The following is a 20,105-nucleotide window of genomic DNA, read 5'->3' on the forward strand; positions in this document are numbered from 1 at the left end:
CATGTTAAAATAACCTTCAGTAAGCTCAAACTAGAGGTTTATTTTAGCTTGATGATGCACAGGGTGCCCAAAATCAGGCCTTTCTTATTAGATGCTGGAGTGGAGTCAAAGCTTTACCTGTAATGGAGAGGCCGAGCTGTATCTGTACATATATTTGAATTGTGCCAGTTTGGTTGGTATAAACCTGTGTTAAGTCCACTTTGATCAGTCGAGAACTAAGAAAAAATACACAGACTAAGAAAAAGTGAAGAATACTTATTGGACTTTATTTTTCAAGGAAAAAAGTGGAGAATATTTTTTAGAACCCAGTGGAACCCTGCTCAGGGTCACTAATTAGCCAAAAAAAAAAAAAAACCCAGACACATTCTCACATCATGGTTACACAGCAACGTGTGTGTGTTGTACATCAAACATGAATAAAATGTGTCTTCCCATATGCAAAACAACCAATCAGATGTAAGATAAAGCAGTTTATTCTGAGAAACAAATGATCACATTATTGTCCAGTTCATTATATTACATCTGTACATTACTTCCTGTCTGTTACATTACTTCCTGTCCCATCAACAAATCAGTTTGCCTGCTCATTGTAAGCATAAGGGCAGAGAGGAACCGAAGTGTGTTTGTGTGGTGTTACATGCTGCCATGTAACAGGTGTCTCTGGGTCTACAAAGATGGAGTTATGTTTGTTACATTTGATCAACCAATTGCAAATGCTGGCTCGCTCTAACACACTGCAATATTAATATATCTAGAGAAAAGAAAAGCTACCAATAATAATCACATCATTCAGTTTACAATTGGCTGATGAAACATAAATTAAGCTCCGCCCAGGGAATGACTGTCACACAAAGGATATGTATTTGTGTGTGCTTGTGCGCGCACATGCATTACACCTCCCTCTCATGGCGCCATCCAGAATGGCATTGACTGTGTGGTCTGCGTTTTCGGTTGTGGCTGAGAGGGGGCAGGGCATCTGAACACCCCAGTAGTCCATGTTGAAGGGGAGGACCCAACCTCACTGGCCTCACCCAATTTCTGAGATGCAAGCTCATCCTCTTCATCAGAAGAATCACCAGAGTATGATACCAACCCTGTCCTGATGCGCTTTACCTGAGGAACTGGGGGGGGGAGAAACAGAGGGAGGGAGAGAGAGAGAGAGAGAGAGAGCACCAGCCCGCACAGCAGCAAAAAAAAAAAATCCAAAAAAAATAATCAATGCAACACACAGACACGCACACACGGTGTTGACCATCAGCAGTTGTGAAGAATGAAGAACGGTTTTCATTGGTCGGTTGGTGGGGGGGACAATGTTGAAGCCATCCAATCAGGAAGTAGAAGGGAAGGTGACCCCACCCCCACCACATCACCCCATGGGTCATGAAACAGAAAAACACAGAGAGAGGAGAGAGAGAGAGAAAACACACAAACACAAGAGAGAGCACAGTTAGCCTCACAACTACACACGCAAGCGCGCGAGCCATCCGTTTGAGAGGGGGAGGGATTGACGAATCCACCAGCCAATCAGAGAAGAAGAAGGAGGAGGGGTTTCTGAATCCATAACAAACAATGCCTGACATTGCTTGTACCAGGGAGATATATATATTTGTGTGTGTGTGTGTGTGTGTGTGTGTGTGTGTGTGTCTTACCCAGGGAGCTGTGCAGCTCACTTTTCTGCTCTCTCATTCCACTGCTCAGTGGTGGGGGTAGAAGGGGCATCATCTGCCTACTGGGGTACAGAGACATATCTATATCACATGACACACACACACACACTCTCCTGTCCCGTTTGTGTCTGTCTCAATTCTCTCTCTCTCTCCTGTCCCATTCGTGTCTGTCTCTATGCTCAATACTGTCTCACTCCTGTGTGTGTCTCTCTCTCTCTCCTGTCCCAATCTGCTGTCTCCAGACTCACTCAGGTCCCAGTCTCTCACCTGTCCACTCAAGTGTCCTAAATCTTACTCAGTAGAATGTGGACACACATTGAGAGGGTGTGTGTGTGTGTTTGTGTACCTCTCTCTCTCCTGTCTCTCCCCACAGGAAGTAGAAATGCTACGTTGTGGTCCTGCAGTCTCGGGGCTGCCCACTGAGAAGCTTGAACCTAAATTAGTCACATGAATGGGTCCATGCTATGAGCAGAAAAACACACAATACCATTAACACACATCCTCACACAACACACACACACACGCAGGCAGGCGTGCGTACACACGTACAGACACTTCACACCTACTGATTAATTTACAGAAGTCACACTCACCACATGTTAGTCCTCAGTGGCGTGTGTGGGGATTTTTACTCACCACCACTTAGTGTGTGTTAACATATAAATATAGTGCAGAAATATCGTTATGGGTTTTAGATAAGTTTGAAAAGAAGGTATGAGAAAGACTATAGAGATGAAAGTGGAGCAAAGAAAAAAATCCTGAACTTTTGAAAGTCAAACTAAGATGGGGGGCAACGCCCTCCCCCCAAAAATTAATAACATAACACGCAAAATCCTGCATTCTAGTACTTATTTTCACTAAAACAAGTTATAACTTTTAAGCCTTTTTCTTTCATGTACATTAATGATTAACATGTCAACAAATGTCAAATTTAATTCCCCTAGTTAATGAGTAATTTTCAGGAGTACATTTAGAAAACGCGGTGATTTTCCTGCTACACAGTTCATTACTTTGAAAAATATCAGACAGTTGAAGGTAAACTCAGCAAAATCCCAAAACAGTGCTGTTAAAAAGTAAAGGTCTGTTACGCTACATTCACACTGCAAGGCTTAATGCTCAATTCCGATTTTTTTGTGAAATCCGATTTTTTTGTGAGGTCGTTCACATTAACAAATATATGCGACTTGTATGTGATCCTCAGTATGAACGAAAAGCGACCTAAAAGTGTTCCGCGTGCGCATTGCAGGATACGACGACGTCACACGCAGTGAGCATGGCCAGTGTTTATGGAAGTAAAACCGCCCGGTTGCGGTATGACCCATCCAATCTAGCTTGAATAGCTGCATCCCCCCAAATGGAAATCAGCTCCCGAACCTCTGCGTCCTTCCATTGAGAAGATTCAGAACCTTCACAGCCCGAAGCGTCCCTCGCATTGATGTCATGCACAGGGGCGCAGATACGTTTTTTGAACTGGGGGGGACAAAGCTGCCAGCAAACCAACCCCAACCCCGATATGCCTGTCAAACTTGTTGTTAGTAACCATAGCAACCAAGCTCGAGCTCGCAACCTGTGCAGTCTGCGCAGCTCAACCAACCGAATATCAGTCTTTGTTTTATGTGAGTTGTTGCAACTATGTATACACTGCTGTGCACCTCAATAAACCGAATGGTAATTAGTCTTTTGATTTTTCCGTGAGGTTTGCCTTATGCAAAGAAAGACAGCATAGACATTTTTTCCTCCCTATAAGTGGGGGGGACCGAACGAGGTGAATTTAAATCTGGGTGGGACGAGTCCCACCCTCTATCTGCGCCCGTGATTATGCGCCATGTTGTTGTAACTTTGAGAGACCCGCCGCCTACTTCAGCGCAGAATAGTGACGTTTGTGGCTTGTTGATGACGTGTAAGTCGGATGAATGCGACCTGGCGGTTCAGACTGAAGTCGCATATGAAAAGAGCGGATAGGAATCGGAATTAGGACCACATATCCAAACGGCCTGGGTCGGATTTGAAAAAATCGGATCTGTGTCGTTCATATTGTCAATAAAAGATCGGATACAGGTCACATATGGGCGAAAAGATCGGATTTGAGTCACTTCAGCCTGCAGTGTGAACGTAGCCTTAGAGTTTCTAAAGCTTTCAGGTTTCAATGTTGGGGATGTTGAGCCTCGTTTATCAATCTTTTAGTAGAGTTGTGCGTTTGCAGAAGCTAAAGTGAACTAAAAATTTCCAGTTCAGATTTATCCGAGTTGAAGCCAATCGTTTACATTAGTTTGTATTGTCTGTAAATTTAAACACACCAATGAATACCAAATTTCTCATATAAATTAGGGGCGTAGCTAGGATTTTTCAGGGGTGTGTGTGTGTGTGTGTCACACACTGACTGGCAGCCTGAGTACATTATGTAACAAAAAAATAAATTAACATTGCTAGTTTTAGGCAGCTTAGAAACCGGCTCTTCCATTATTGCTGTTTCTTCCACGTTTTCTTGATGTGTTGTAGAAACCGCACACTAAAACTTAGCTTAGAAGTCACAAAATGCAACTTTGATGGAAAAAAATAGATAAATTGCTTACCTCTCTTCACATCGAAAGAAGGAGGAAAGTTTTGTTTGTTTTGGCATGGCAAATTGTTAACACGAGGAAATACTTGTAATTCACAACTAAAAAGACTGCAGCTACACTGGCAGCTTGACCATGCTTTCTAGTGCGATTGTGTTGCACTTGCGCAGAACGGTGTCAGTCCTGCGCGCCTTAGCACGTGCACCTGAAGGCGCGCCGTTAACAAAGAACACCTGTCTTCAATCAATGAACTATGTCTGGGCTATTTAAGGACTGCGCCCATGCAAGGATGATGCGAAGTATTACGCAGCGTTTAGGAACGGGAAAAATCCGAAAAATAAATTTCTCCATTCAGGAAACCGGAGATTTTCAAGAGTTTTGTCAAATATCCGGATTTCCGGATAAATCCAGAAGACTTTCATCTATAACTATAGGACATAAGAATGAGAGTGCAAGAGAGACAAAGAGACACAGATAGACAAGGAGACAGAAAATGAGAAACAGTGAGAGAAGACAACAGGTAGTGAAAGAATAAGATAGACAGAGAGAGAGAAAGACAAGACGACAGCGAGTAAGATTGAGAGACAATGAGAAAGAGACCGACAATGAGAGAGAAAGACTGACAAAAACTGTCTAAGAGACAGAGAGACAGGCAGTCAGACAGTGAGATGATGTACTGTATATACCTGGTATCCCAGCAGGCCATTATCACTCTCCTCAGGCACTTCCTCAGTGAAGCGCCGTTTCTGGGCAGGGGGCGGAGCCGCTGATTTTGTCTGAGACGCAGCCTTGGAAGGAGGTGGAGCTGCAGGTTTGACTGGGGATGGAGTAAGATGTTGGGGTGGACCCACAAGTGGGTATACTGCTGGTGGGAGGGACTAAACAGAAAAAGTAGAGATTTGATTAAAAAAAATAATAAACCACAACAACTAATAAGTACAGCTACCACATGTTCACGTTAGAGGTGCGTGTGTGTGTGTGTGTGTGTGTGTGTGTGTGTGTGTGTGTGAACACGCGCGTATGAGACTTACCTGTGAGAGATTAGCCGTGAGCGGGTGTGTGATGTGGTACGGGGCAGTAGGGGGCACTGTGGGCTCAGGTGCTGCAGTGGGCACTACTGTTGGCAGGGGAAGGGGGTAATGACTGGGCGCAGGTGCCGCAGGAGGGTAATACTGGGGCATACCATTTACCCCAGGAGGGGGGAGGAAACCTAAAACAGACATACACACAAAATTATAACAGCATGGAGCATGACAAATGAGGTAGAGGTGATGCAGGTGGTGATGAAAGTTATGATGGTGAAGTTTATGATGAAGAGGTTTATGATGATGGTTAAGATGAGGATGAAGATCGAGTTTATGAGGAGTCGGAAGATGAGAATGACAGTAATAAGAATGAAAGTTATGATGCGGATAAAATGTTATAGTAAGGATGAAGGTTCTGGTGAAGTTTATGGTGATGATCACGTGGATAATGATGAAGGCTACAAGGATGATGGTGATAACAAGGGGTGACAGGATATGATGATGATAGCTTGATGATGATGAACGTCATAATTATCCTCAGTGAACATCCACTGACTGAATCCAAGATGACACCCAGGTCAGTTCACTGTTTGTGTGTCGTATCTGAGGTCTGAGTTGTTGTTTTTTTTAATCTTTGTGTGATATTTGAACTCATTTGGGGCTGAATGAGTGGGACTTTCCAAGAACAAAATATTTTCTTCAGTTTGGAATGATATGGATGTGTCTTTATTAGATGTTATTGGATTGCCACAGAACTCCAGTGTCAAGTTCTGTGCTTTTTGTGACCACAACTCTACCCAAACTTGAAAAACTGCCAGATCAACCGTTGAAGGATGCAATGGACAACTCAATTCTTCTTATTCCTTGATTTTTATTTTCTTGAAGAGGGTTTTGGTTTCAGTGGACATAATCAAATGATGAAATTGGATATTGAATAGGTTGATAACCTTCAAGGTAAACAACAAAAAAAAGCAAGTATTTGTCTCAAAATGAATGAAATAAACATTTTTCCTCAAGCAAAGTCAATTTTCAACAAGTTTAAATTAGCATAACCAAAATTATCCAATTTAAACCGCATTTACTTAATAATTAACAAACAGTCATGATGAAGCATGACCTCATCACATCTTCCACATTTGAAGTTGTTTTTTTTTTTTTTTCCTCTACCAGTTGCATTTTGAGGTTGATCTGGAGTTGTGGTCATTCCATTCATTTCCAGGAGCAGGTGAAAGGCTAACTCAAGTCAAGTCAAGTTTATTTGTATAGCGCTTTTAACAATAAGCATTGTCGCAAAGCAGCTTTACAGAATTTGAACGACTTAAAACATGAGCTAATTTTATCCCTAATCTATCCCCAATGGGCTTAACTGGGCTTTGTCCAAACATTTCCTACCATGCTTTCCCAGTGGGTGCGCAGGTAAATATGCTCCCTCTAAACCACTTGCTGAGGGTTTGGGTTCCACCACGATCTTGTGCGTGGTACCCCCTTGTTGGTTTGGAGTGCCTTGTGAGTGCTCATGAGAAATGAATTGAAATCTGACACAACACCTCCCACTTGACCTCCTGGTTCTTCAACCCAAGGAGGTCACACCAGTTGCATAATGTACTAGATTCACTTGTTCCATTTTCAATCTTGTTGCTGCTCTTCAACTGGAAGCAGGACAACTATCCGTCTGACATCCCTGTGAAGAACTGTTGCAGGTATTTTGGTTGATGGCATCTTCACCTTTTGAGTGAGTTTCACAGTAGAGACTGGGTAACTGGGGAGGGTTCTGACATGCACATCCCTTACAATTCCTTTCTTGTCAGTGTTGACATCAACGACTCTGGCAAGCCTGAACTGACCTCTCAGGGTGTTTTGGTCAGCCAGCCAGACGACATCTCCAACGGCCACATTCCTTTGTGCTGTGTGCCACATGGACCTGATAAACAGGTTTGGTCCTGCTAACTGGCTCCATTTCCTCCAGAACCGGTCAACTTCTGTTTGGATTTCTCTTAATCTCTTGTAAAGAGTAGCCTTCAAAGTCAAAGGTCCCTGGATCTCCGCTGGGTCCAGTTCTTCCAAGCAGAAGTGAATTTGGGCTGATGTATTCTATACAATCCTCCCGGCTCTGAGTCCTGGCATCAATAGGTCTTTCATTGGTGAGGTTGGAAGCCATATAAAGGAAGAAGGTTTGAAACTCCCCCCATGTGAAGACTCCATTACCTCCCAGGTTGTGCAAAGCCCGCTTCACAGTGCGGACAGCAGCTTCAGCAGCTCCATTCCTGTGAGGAGAGTCTGCTGGATGGATTTTCCAGCTCCATTCTGTGCCGTGTTTGGAGGCTTCATTTTCAAGCTTTGACTTTTCCAGTTGGTCCAGAAACATGTAGAGCTCTTTGAGGGCAGGTCTGGCTCCAACAAAATTCTTTCCAGGATCCAACCACAGTTTCTGTGGATGCCCTCTCAGTTCTGTGAACCGTTGGTAGGCTAACAAGAAGCCTTCAGCTGACTGGTCACTGACAAGATCTGTGTACATAGCTCTGGATGCCATGCAGCAGAAGACAATTCCCCACACTTTGAGCTTCACCTTCTTTCTCACCTCATCCTTCACTTCATAAGGTCCAAATAAGTCCACTGTTGTGTACTCAAATGGATTGGCTGGTGTTATTCTTTCAGGTGGAAGTTCACTCATGATCTGCTGGCATCTTCTGGCCTTCACTTTTCTACACATCACACAGTTATCAGCAATCTTTTGAGCTAGTCTCCGGCCTCTTACCACCCAGGCTTTCCTTCTCATCCGGAGGAGTGTACCTGCAATTTCTTCATGATTTGTGTTGTAGGCTTCTTGAGCTAGAAGAGTAGATATCCATGATGTGCAAGGCAAGATCAGTACTGCAGTTTTTTCTTCATTAAAGATTTGGAACCTTCCTCCACAGAGCAAAAGTCTGGTGTTTTCATCCCTTACCACAGCAAGTCTGTTGAGTGTGGTGTCTGGAAAGGTTACCTCCTCCTGAGCGGCAAGGAAGAGGTCCCTGAGCGCGTCTTCACACTCCCTGACGGTAAGTGCAGCTTCTTTGGCTCTGGACCTGATCTTTTGGGCTGAAGGAATTCTCTCCCCCTTTGGTTTACTTGTGGTTGAGGTTCTGGCCAGCACTTTTCTCCACTTTGTGGCAGCTCTCCACACCCAGGCAATGACTCTGGTCAGCTTGGTTAAACTACTGAATCTGCTGATGTCAAGGATTTTCCTCACTGCAGAACCAGCAGGTGGTCTCTGGACTTGGATTTGGTGTTCTTCTCCACTAGGGCCGCTTTGCAAGTCCTTGCTTTGGTCAGTCTTGGCTGGAGCAGAGGTTGGAAACATTTTCACCTGTGCTCGGGTCAGTGCTGCTGTGAAACATTTCCTTTGGAGCTTGTTTATACCTTCTTTGGCCTGTGCAGCAATGTCTTTGGTTGACTTTGTCTGACTTTGTCAGCCATTCTTCCACAGGTCGTTTCAGAAACTCTGGTCCATTTTGCCACACAGAGCCCTCTTTGAGGTCTTCTGGGGTTGCTCCTCTTGTTATGAGGTCAGCAATGTTTGGCTCACCTGGAATCCATCTCCAGTCTTCAATAGATGTGGTCTTCTGGATCTCTCCAACTCTGTTTGCGAAAAAGGTCTGGAACCCATAGCTCTCTCTTTGGACTGCTCCCAGCACAGTTTGACTGTCCAAGAGATGGAGCCAACGTTCAGCTTGCATTTGACTGTGCTTCTCAATGCATCTTCTGAGTCTTGCAGCGTAGACAGCACCACAGCCTACACTGGTTCTCCCTTTTGGTCAAGTGGTGTGAGCTTTGCTTTGGACTCGACCAGCCAGACCAGGATCCCTTGTTCGGTCTTCCATCTGAAGTATGCAACAGCTCCATAGCTCTGGTCACTTCCATCAGAGAATGTTATCCCCCAGGGTCCTCCAATCCTTTTGACTGGTGTGAGGCTTCTGTGGAAGGTTATTTGGTTGAGCTGCATATATTCCTCAAACAGGCGGATGGCTTCTTCTCTCAGTCTTTCAGACAGAGGCTTGTCCCATGTGTCTCGTGTCAGAGTTTTGCCTCCAGCTTCTTGAAAAGCTTTTCTGACTAGAATGGCTCCCTTTTGTTTGGCAGGTGTTGCGAGACCTATTGGGTCATACAAGCTAGCTACTTGGCTAAGCAGTTGTCTCCTAGTCAGTGGGTTTGGAGTTTTTTCTCTCACCTCTCCTCCAAGGAGATTTTGGCTAACTCTCATCTTTTTTCTCTTTGAGAAGTTGATTGAGGTCATGAGGTACAGTTTGTCCGATTCGACCAGGTAGCCAGCTCCAAGGGCTTTGTTGTCTCCTTCTCTCATTTGGTTGGGAAGAATGAAGACTTGATCTGATGATGCTGGATCTTGTGCTGCATCCTTCTGCCTCCCACTGTGGCCTGACCGGACTCACGGCTTGAAGAAGAATCCACCTGCCTTTAGGATTTCTTCAGTTGTTTTGGTGGTTCCGTCTAGCTTCTCCAGGTCATTGTGGGATGTCATCTACATAAGAATCCTCTTCAAGGATCCTACGCTCCTCTTCCAGGTGAGTGAACATGGGCAGTTTTGCTGTCTCTCTCATGGCCAGTTGTGCAATGCACCCTGCTGGTCAATCGCCAATGTTGACTCTGGTGATGGCATATTCCTCAATTTCTCCATTTTCACTGTCTCTCCAGAGAAATCTATGGAGGTGCATCTCCAGGTCTTCAAGCCACACAGAATTATATATTTTCTTAATATTGCCTAGGGCAGCATGGACGACTCTTCTGAACCTTTGTAACATTGCTAGGATGGGATTGAGGACATCAGGCCCTTTCAGAAGGAGCTCATTCATGCTAAGCCCTTTAAACTTCTGACTGCTGTTCCATACCAGTCACACAAGTGTTGTAATGGAGTGTGGGTTTGGCGCCACCAAGTGGCTGACGTACCATACTGGGCCTTTCCAGTTGGCGATGGTCTCCTTAGTGAGTTTCTTTGCTGCTTTCCTCTCCACCATCTCATGGACTTGAGTTGTGTATGCCACATACCACTCTAGTTCTTTCTTGAGCTGTCTCTCTGTCCTCAGAAAGGTGGCCTCCACTGCACTTCTGTTGTTGGGCAGAGAACTTGGATCTCCAACCCAGGGATACAACCCCGATTCCAAAAAAGTTGGGACAAAGTACAAATTGTAAATAAAAACGGAATGCAATGATGTGGAAGTTTCAAAATTCCATATTTTATTCAGAATAGAACATAGATGACATATCAAATGTTTAAACTGAGAAAATATATCATTTAAAGGGAAAAAATTAGGTGATTTTTAAATTTCATGACAACAAATCTCAAAGTTGGGACAAGGCCATGTTTACCACTGTGAGACATCCCCTTTTCTCTTTACAACAGTCTGTAAACGTCTGGGGACTGAGGAGACAAGTTGCTCAAGTTTAGGGATAGGAATGTTAACCCATTCTTGTCTAATGCAGGATTCTAGTTGCTCAACTGTCTTAGGTCTTTTTTTGTCATAACTTGCGTTTTATGATGCGCCAAATGTTTTCTATGGGTGAAAGATCTGGACTGCAGGCTGGCCAGTTCAGTATCCGGACCCTTCTTCTACGCAGCCATGATGCTGTAATTGATGCAGTATGTGGTTTGGCATTGTCATGTTGGAAAATGCAAGGTCTTCCCTGAAAGAGACGTCGTCTGGATGGGAGCATATGTTGCTCTAGAACCTGGATATACCTTTCAGCATTGATGGTGTCTTTCCAGATGTGTAAGCTGCCCATGCCACACGCACTAATGCAACCCCATACCATCAGAGATGCAGGCTTCTGGACCGAGCGCTGATAACTTGGGTCGTCCTTCTCCTCTTTAGTCCGAATGACACGGCGTCCCTGATTTCCATAAAGAACTTCAAATTTTGATTTGTCTGACCACGGAACAGTTTTCCACTTTGCCACAGTCCATTTTAAATGAGCCTTGGCCCAGAGAAGACGTCTGCGCTTCTGGATCATGTTTAGATACGGCTTCTTCTTTGAACTATAGAGTTTGAGCTGGCAACGGCGGATGGCACGGTGAATTGTGTTCACAGATAATGTTCTCTGGAAATATTCCTGAGCCCATTTTGTGATTTCCAATACAGAAGCATGCCTGCATGTGATGCAGTGCCGTCTAAGGGCCCGAAGATCACGGGCACCCAGTATGGTTTTCCGGCCTTGACCCTTACGCACAGAGATTCCTCCAGATTCTCTGAATCTTTTGATGATATTATGCACTGTAGATGATGATATGTTCAAACTCGTTGCAATTTTACACTGTCGAACTCCTTTCTGATATTGCTCCACTATTTGTCGGCGCAGAATTAGGGGGATTGGTGATCCTCTTCCCATCTTTACTTCTGAGAGCCGCTGCCACTCCAAGATGCTCTTTTTATACCCAGTCATGTGAATGACCTATTGCCAATTGACCTAATGAGTTGCAATTTGGTCCTCCAGCTGTTCCTTTTTTCTACCTTTAACTTTTCCAGCCTCTTATTGTCCCTGTCCCAACTTTTTTGAGATGTGTTGCTGTCATGAAATTTCAAATGAGCCGATATTTGGCATGAAATTTCAAAATGTCTCACTTTCGACATTTGATATGTTGTCTATGTTCTATTGTGAATACAATATCAGTTTTTGAGATTTGTAAATTATTGCATTCCGTTTTTATTTACAATTTGTACTTTGTCCCAACTTTTTTGGAATCGGGGTTGTATTTTGTGTCCCAGTGAGGCTTCTGACTGAGCATCCGCTTTCACATAGGTGAGGCCTTGCCTGATAATCTCCAGCTCTCTTTCCTCACTCAGAGTCACATGTCTTTGCCTCCCGGCTGACAGTTACTGCACCGGCATCCTCCACACGAGTTCGCAGGCTGCCCCAATGCTGTCCCATTTCCACCAGTCTAAGAACTCTCTGCCAGCAACTGTGCCTTTGGTTTCAGCTTTGAACTCTTGCATCTCAGCAATTTCTTGATACTTCACTGCTGTGGTTCTCATTGATCAGGCAAAGTGAGTCTCAGAATTGTGCAGAGCCATGCCCGCTGCTTCACAGAGGTCTGGATGCGCTCCGCCAACAGTTTTTCCTAAAGGGCCGTCCCAAAGGACGAGGTCTTCCACTACCTTTACTCTTTGTGGAGCGAGTCTTCCTTCACGGTGGCTGATGAGAAGCTCAACATGCTCTGGTCTGTGAAGGTCTTCCAGGTTGGTGTTGGGGAAAAACTTCTTGAGCTGATGTGGTTTGATTACTCTGCACTTTTGCAATTTCATTCAAGCCGTAGCAGATAAGCTCATGAGCTCTCTCCGTGCCTCTAGGTGTCTTGACTCTCACCTTGAGTGAGTATCTTTTGGTCTTTACTTTCATGCCCATGCCTCTGACTCCATGGACAACGAGCGTGATCTTTTCACTCCGTAGCTTCAGTCTCCTGGCAGCTCTGTGAGTGATGTAGTTGGTATCTGATGCCAAGTCAATGAGAGTTCCAATTTTCTGTCCTGCATTGGCAGTTACTTCCAGAAGCATAAGAATAACTGGTAACTCACATGTATTTGAGTCCATCACTCCAGGTAGGTTCTTTTCAGTGCAGTGTGATTTTGCAGCCATGTTGGTGAAAGCTCTCCTGAATTTTTCTGCCATGTCTGGGGTGAGTCCAGATATTAATCTCTCTTGTTCCTCTGTGAGTGCTTGCCTTCTGGTGCTGGGTTTTCCCACTTTTTCAGATTCTTTCCCTTTGAATCCTCCTTTCAGGCAAAGAAAGTAATGGTGGTCTGAGGAGCTCCCCAACTTGCAGTCCCTATTCCTGCACAGGAAAGTGTCCATACATTCCTCATCCTCTGCATGACATATGAGGCATCTTCTGCATGCTCCCAGCTTTTCAACAGCATTTAGCTTCTCACTAGGCTTTAGTTCTTTGAACCTCTTGCAAAAAAAGATCTTCTCACAATGCCTTTCATCTCCACAGACAACACATCCTCCTTTCCTTGTGGACTTTGTGGAAGCATACTTCTCCTGGTAAGTAGGCTTTTTTTTCCAGATCTTTCACTTACACCCAGTTGGTCTAGTTTCTCTAGAATGTCCTCCTGAGTCTTTTAGAATGCAAGAAGGCTGTCAAAGTGGTTGTCCGGTGTGACTCCACTTCTTGGATTGACCATGAATGTGAGCCAGTCTCTCTTCATATTGTCTGGCAGTTTGCTCTCTATGGATCTGATCACCAGGGGATTCTTGATGGCTCCAGTGCTCTCAAGCTCAATGAGGTCATTCAGGGCCTTTTCTACAGCTTGAATTAGGTCAATCACCTTCCTTGGCGGGTGTGACTTTACAGGGGGCATCCTCTCCAGGTCCTCAATTATTTCCAAGGCGATTGCTGGCTTGTTTCCATACCTGTTTTGAAGTACTCTAAATATGTCTTCAGCACTGTTGTATGTTGACAAGCGCAGGTCTCTGCATATCCTCTCATCCACACTATCAAGGAGTTGGAACTTCTTCACTTCCACTGAGCCAGTCGGCTCTCCCTGCCTTTGCAGGCTTTGCCAATCTCTCCTCCATCTGTGGAAATTCCTCTTGAACCCAGTGAATTTAGGTAGGCTGGTTGGCTTTATCCTCACCACTGGTTGTGGAACTGCCATAGGCTCTCTTTCTCTTCTTTCCTCCTCTGTGATTCTTTGTGCGGTGAGGAATTCTGCCCTTCTGGCTTCGAGGTTGTTGCCAAATGCTCTCCGGTCCTTTACTCTGCCCTCCAAGTGTGCTGTCTGATCAGGTGGGATCCATCTTTCCCAGTCTTTCAGGCTTGCAACTGCATCATGGACAAGTCTTCTCACTCCTTCCAGCTGCAGTTCATAGCCGTCTCTATTGATAGCAGTGATGGGGCTTGCATGAGCTCTTTCACAGGCCATCTCTGCTTCTTGGATTGCAGACATTACCTCCTTTTCACCGTACCTTTGCCAGCAGTTGGATTGGACTGCTTTCCGGACTTCATCCAGTTTCGCGTCACAGTCTTCCATTGTCTTTTCAAGCTCATCCTGCTGGTGCTTGCCAAGCTTGACTTCTTCACCCTCACCGGTTCCAGCTTCATCATCTGCCTCATTTGCATTGCCGACATGCCTTGCCAGGGAACTGAGCTTGCTGAACTCCTCTTGTAGCTCATGCTTGATCATGCCATTTGCAGCTCTGCTCAGGTAGTTCGCTTGCTTGGTGAAGGCAGTTTTAGCTACGGTCCTCTCTTGCTTCAGTTGCTTGACTGTTTTCCCAAGAGTTTCCAGTCAATTCTTCTTTCCTTTGCGTCAACAGCTTGTCTTCAGGCCTTTGTTCCTAGTCATCACTGCCACGCTGGTTATCAACTGTCAAGTTCTGTGCTTTTTGTGACCACAACTCTACCCAAACTTGAAAAACTGCCTGATCAACCACTGAAGGATGCAATGGACAACTCAATTCTTCTTATTCCTTGATTTTTATTTTCTTGAAGAGGGTTTTGGTTTCAGTAGACATAATCAAATGATGAAATTGGATAATACTGAATATGTTGATAACCTTCAAGGTAAACAACAAAAAAAAGCAAGTATTTGTCTCAAAATGAATGAAATAATAAACATTTTTCCTCAAACAAAGTAGATTTTCAACAATAAGTTTAAATTAGCATAACCAAAATTATCCAATTTAAACCGCATTTACTTAATAATTAACAAACAGTCATGATGAAGCGTGACATCGCATCTTCCACATTAAGTTGTTGTTTTTTTTTTTCCCTACCAGTTGCATTTTGAGGTTGATCTGGAGTTGTGGTCATTCCATATTTCCAGGAGCAGATGAAAGGCTAACTGGGCTTTGTCCAAACATTTGTCCATGCTTTCCCAGTGGGTGCGCAGGTAAATATGGTCCCTCTAAACCACTTGCTGAGGGTTTGGGTTCCACCACTATCTTGTGCGTGGTCCCCCCCCCGTTGGTTTGGAGTGCTCATGAGAAATGAACTGAAATCTGACACAACATCCAGCCATGGACTACTCGAGGCCGAAGCCCATCTGGAATCCACCTGCTGGAGTATAGTATCTAAGGGAGACGGAGCAGCATTCTCTGGATCCTCTACATGTATATGGACAGTTAATATCTGTGGACTCTGGGTGAGGTGGAATAAATCTGCTTTTTTTCCCTCTCCCCTGGTCAACAGATTTGATCATTTTCACTCCTCAGTCTGAGATCTTAGACTGATTTTTGGTCTGCTGACATTAAGTTGACATCATTCATTTATTAATTATAGATACTTATTTAATGCAACCCTGGGTTAAAGGAATAAAATGGATCCAACAGAAAGAGTGAATTCACCTTTTACTGCTTCACACAAATCTTAACTTCAACTTTTGAGTCACATCATCAGTTCATATTCTCAACTGCAAGTAATAGAAATCTAACCCCAGTAAAGAGACAGCAGGAAGCCAGCATGTAAACAATGAACACATGCTTGTGACCAATAAAAATTGACTACACGTAAGGACCAAATGAGCGCCAAGCTTTTGACCAATCTCAGTGCGTCTTAATCGGCCTGGTGTGATGGTGTAATTATCCCTGCGTGAAACAAACAATGGTGCAGTTTAAGCTGGCAATTTTTTTTTGAGCAAGCTTCTTCAAACACTGAAGATGATTTAAGGGCCGAAACAACCACAAGGGAGGCACACTCAGAGCCCCGACTGTCCCCGAGCACATCGGACAGTGTCAGTAATACAGGGGTCGGTTTAAAAATAAATAAATAAACTTTTTTTTTAATTTAAAAACCACCAAAGTGAAAGTGCTGTCAGCTGGCAAGCCACCCAAGAGAGCTACATTTTGGAGCTACAGCCTCCGGGTATTCGCCCTCAAAAAAAGTAGGAGATTAATAGAAAGCAACTGACTTGGATGTCATCTGGGATTCTGAATGTTGCAATATAATAATGTAGGTTAGAATGTGTGTCTTTGTGGTCCTAAAGGAGAGACATGCGAGTGACAAATGATATATTTTTATTAAACCGATGATTAATTTTACTAGAGCAGCGGCTACAATTATCAACAGTCCATAATTAGACACCTTTTCAGATTTACCAATAAAAAACAATTTTACAAAAGGTGAGTTTCAGTTACAACAGTTATTATTGGTTAATCAATCAACCGGAAGACCCCCCCCTCGCCCTTTAATCTCGTCATCCGATGACACAGCTTGTTACCTGAGATGGAATTTTTTGAGCACAATCAGCAATTTGAAGAAAACCCGGACGTTATCATCGCAGGTAAGCATGGTGGAAAGATCATGGACATGTTTTTACTGATCAAATTCACCAGTATTGCATGAGCTCCTTGTCGAAACGTACTTTGTTTCTTACTCTTTCATTTGACGGTCGCCAATTTGTATCTAAACGCACGTTTGAGAAGTCACGTGAAGTGTCGATAATAGTGATCACTTTCACCACTGTCCACCATTATCGACACCCTGTGGAATTAAGGGACATTTACAATTGTTATGGATCGATTTTTGTGCAACATTGTTGAAGCAGATGAAGTACTTTAAAAAAATAAAAAAGTGCTGCGATTTATAATAATTTTTTTCTGATTCATAACAGAATGGAATGTTTATAGAGTATTTGGAATCCTACTGCAATAAATAGAATTAGACCAGAATTAAATTCCTAGCATATAAAAAAATTACATGCTTGAAATATTCAGATTTTTCTATTCCATTCAGAAAATATTTTGCAGTTTGTTGTAAATATCTACCACATATTACAATATCAGTAGACATTTTATATTTTTAGATGTAAATTTAAAATCTCAATTTAAAAAAAAAAAAACTCACTTGTTTGAAAACACTGAAGCTTCATCAATCTGAATCTAATTGCAACAAATTAGAGCATTGTTTGAATTATTAGTAAACTACAAAACTGGCAATTAATACAAACAACAATGAATGATTAACAAAATGTGATCTACGAAAAATACTTAGAAAGTGGGGAGAAAGTGGAACAAAAAGATTTTCTGACACAGGTTAAACATTATCAGTTAATTTGTTTATAAGCATTAGAATTACTTCCTCATTTCCGCAAGCACTGACATCGATATTTATATAAAAGATATTTTGTACGAAATATAAGTCTATGTAAAACAAACCTTAAATAAAAACCGTGTTTTGTTAATACCACATACTGATTATTTTTTTATAAATATTCATCTGGATGTCGATAACTGTGGACAAAGGTGTCACGTGATCTGATGTGCTAAGTAATCGGGAATCAACTCATTTTTTCCCCAGCTGAAGTTTGAGTAATTATTCACGCACAATTTACGTACTGAAAGTCTTTTTTTTTTACTTTTGCAATGGCCAAAAGATCGTTAAGGTGTCGGTAGTTGTAGCTGCCGCTCTAGTGACATTAAAGTGTACCAGTACTGGTCATGCTTACAACATTAATTGTGCTTTATGTATTACTTATAGCCAACAGACGCGCACATTCAGTCCAAAAAAAAAAAAGGCATTTTTGTGGAAAATTTTATTCCGTGAATTATCCGCAGAGACAGAACCACTGGGAGCAGCCACTGCCAGCCGGAAGTGGCGTACAGTCGTTGATTCCGGGTTATCGGGTGCGAGTAAACAAGCGCTCTGTGGGTCAAGATTCCCAGTTAAGTCACTTCAGAACGCGCTGAATAAATATAGATCTAATACTTGTAATAGATATTTATTTTATGGCACGTATCTATTATTTCATGGCATTATGTGCAAGTAGATTTGGTTGGACTTTGGGGTCGAGAGCTTTGTTGGCGAAGCTCGACAGGTTTAGAATGAGTAGGTCATGTATTAAGATAAATATCTTCACGAGTTTATCATACAAGCATGATAAACATATTGACAGAAACTTTATATGTTACACTTTCCTCTGTGCCCACTGACAAATATTATTATAGTTTTTAAACTACCTAAATTAGATGAAACATAAAAATTGTCACCTTACTCAGTCACACTGGAGTCGGAGCGCTGACCGCACACTTACACGTTCATAAAAGACTGTTCATACGCCCTATGTCCAAAATCGCTCCCGACTCACTATATAGTGCACTATAGAGTGAGGACACCATTTTGTAGTGCTGTCTGAAACGATAGTGAGGATTATTACACCCTATATAGTGCGCTCAAAGTATCCCACGATGCATCACAAAAAGCAGTGTACAACGATGGTCACTAACCAAGCAATATATCCCATAATGCATTGCAGTCGCACTGAAAGAATCAAAAAGTCTCAAATTTGATTTAATAAAAGGCAGTGGCAAAGAAGAAAGGATTCAGCCTTGATTTAAAAGAACTGAAAGATGCAGGTACTTTGCATTGATTAATGTGGGAAATACGCTCAATATGATATAGATTTGTCACAAAAACATATGCATGTATTTATTATTTTGAAAACCCACCAGCCGACTGATCTGGCAAGTTTTAATTGTGTGACAGTAATGACGTAAATGCCAGCATGACGGACTAGCGTCTGAAAGTGTTTTTTCATTTTACCAATGAGCTCACTATATAGTCCTCTATATAGTAGTTCCCTATATAGTGAGTAGAGAAGAGTGGACAAGTGCGCGATTTTGGACACAGGGATGGGAACGGCATGATAATCACTTTCACTCTTTGGGTTTCAATTGGTTTCTCTTTCGCATTGGGAACGCCCACCGTAAACAGGATAAACTCTGTCTGACATAGTTTGGGCTATTTGAAGGTAAAACTTGTTGCGAGATGGCACGCAAATTTTATGTGCTTCAGATGATTCAGGACAGTGATTCAATTCATGATTCAGGACAGCTATTCGGTTCAATCTTGAGAACTGCAACACTGATGATGATTGGTGCCTTTTTTTCTTTTGGCTTTGACTCGATCCAGCCAAAGATCAACTCGAGTAAGTGTAAATATTTCTTATGAGCAGATCGGTTGATAACATGTTATCTTAGACTGGTGTTTGCAGCACAGGGTCAGTGACCAGTCCACTGTAGCCCAGACAATCGGACAAACCAATGACTGTGCGTCACTGCCGGAACAGCCTGTGAAGGAGGCAACATGTCGCGGACCATGCCTAACTGGCAGAGCAGTGACTTAAAACTCGCGCGTACTTGACAAGAGCTTATGACCAGGGATGAGAATGAAAAATATTTAAAAAGTCTGAAAAAACCAGGGCGGGGCCCAGGGGCGAATGATTTTTGGCTATTTTTTTATTTATTTATTTATTTTCTTTATTATTAGACAGGGAGATTATTATTAGACAGGGAGATTATTATTAGACAAGGATATTATTATTAGACAGGGAGATTATTATTAGACAGGGAGATTATTATTACACAGGGAGATTATTATTACACAGGGAGATTATTATTACACAGGGAGATTATTATTACACAGGGAGATTATTATTAGACAGGGAGATTCTTTTGTGTAATCTGAGCTGAAGTGGGTTTTGTGCTTTGGTTTTTTGGGGCGCGCGCGTGCTCTCTCTGCCATGCCAATCCTGTAGGCTGCGCTGACTCAGCTGAAAACTCCAGTCCTTGAGAAAAGAGATAAAAGCCCGCCCACACTGAAAGCTGATTGGCTTTTTGCTGAGTAACCCAATCAGGATGCTCTTTGTCTGGTATGCGCTACATGAACAAGCACACAGTCTCCCTCGCGCGCGCACATTCTAAGATGCGTGATGCAGACCTTAATGTTGCGCGCGCGCACGCTCAAAAACGATCATTTTGGTCTGAAAAAGTCGGAAATCCGCCGATCGGCGGAAAATTCTCATCCCTGTATGACGAACGTTACATGATGGAACCAATCGTATCATCTGTGATCTTTTGAAATAGTTAAT

The 20,105-nt window shown here is 43.0% G+C and overlaps 1 protein-coding gene across 6 annotated transcripts in view; it reads right to left on the reverse strand.

The window, feature by feature from the left end:
• Positions 1-245: 245 nt before the first annotated feature.
• The window catches only part of khdc4 (KH domain containing 4, pre-mRNA splicing factor), a 44,370-nt gene continuing 24,510 nt past the window's right edge, over positions 246-20,105 (reverse strand). Inside the window, exons 9-13 of one of the 6 annotated variants that reach the window (XM_060920881.1) lie at positions 5,257-5,435; positions 4,912-5,103; positions 2,014-2,129; positions 1,650-1,726; positions 246-1,121 (exon numbers count right to left, since the gene is read on the reverse strand). In XM_060920881.1, the coding sequence (XP_060776864.1) occupies positions 904-1,121; positions 1,650-1,726; positions 2,014-2,129; positions 4,912-5,103; positions 5,257-5,435 (782 nt within the window). In that variant the 3' untranslated portion in view covers positions 246-903. The other 5 variants (XM_060920880.1, XR_009654679.1, XM_060920882.1 and 2 more) reach the window with 5 other exon arrangements.

The sequence above is a fragment of the Neoarius graeffei genome, chromosome 5 (assembly GCF_027579695.1).
Source record: "Neoarius graeffei isolate fNeoGra1 chromosome 5, fNeoGra1.pri, whole genome shotgun sequence".
Lineage (NCBI taxonomy): Eukaryota > Metazoa > Chordata > Actinopteri > Siluriformes > Ariidae > Neoarius > Neoarius graeffei.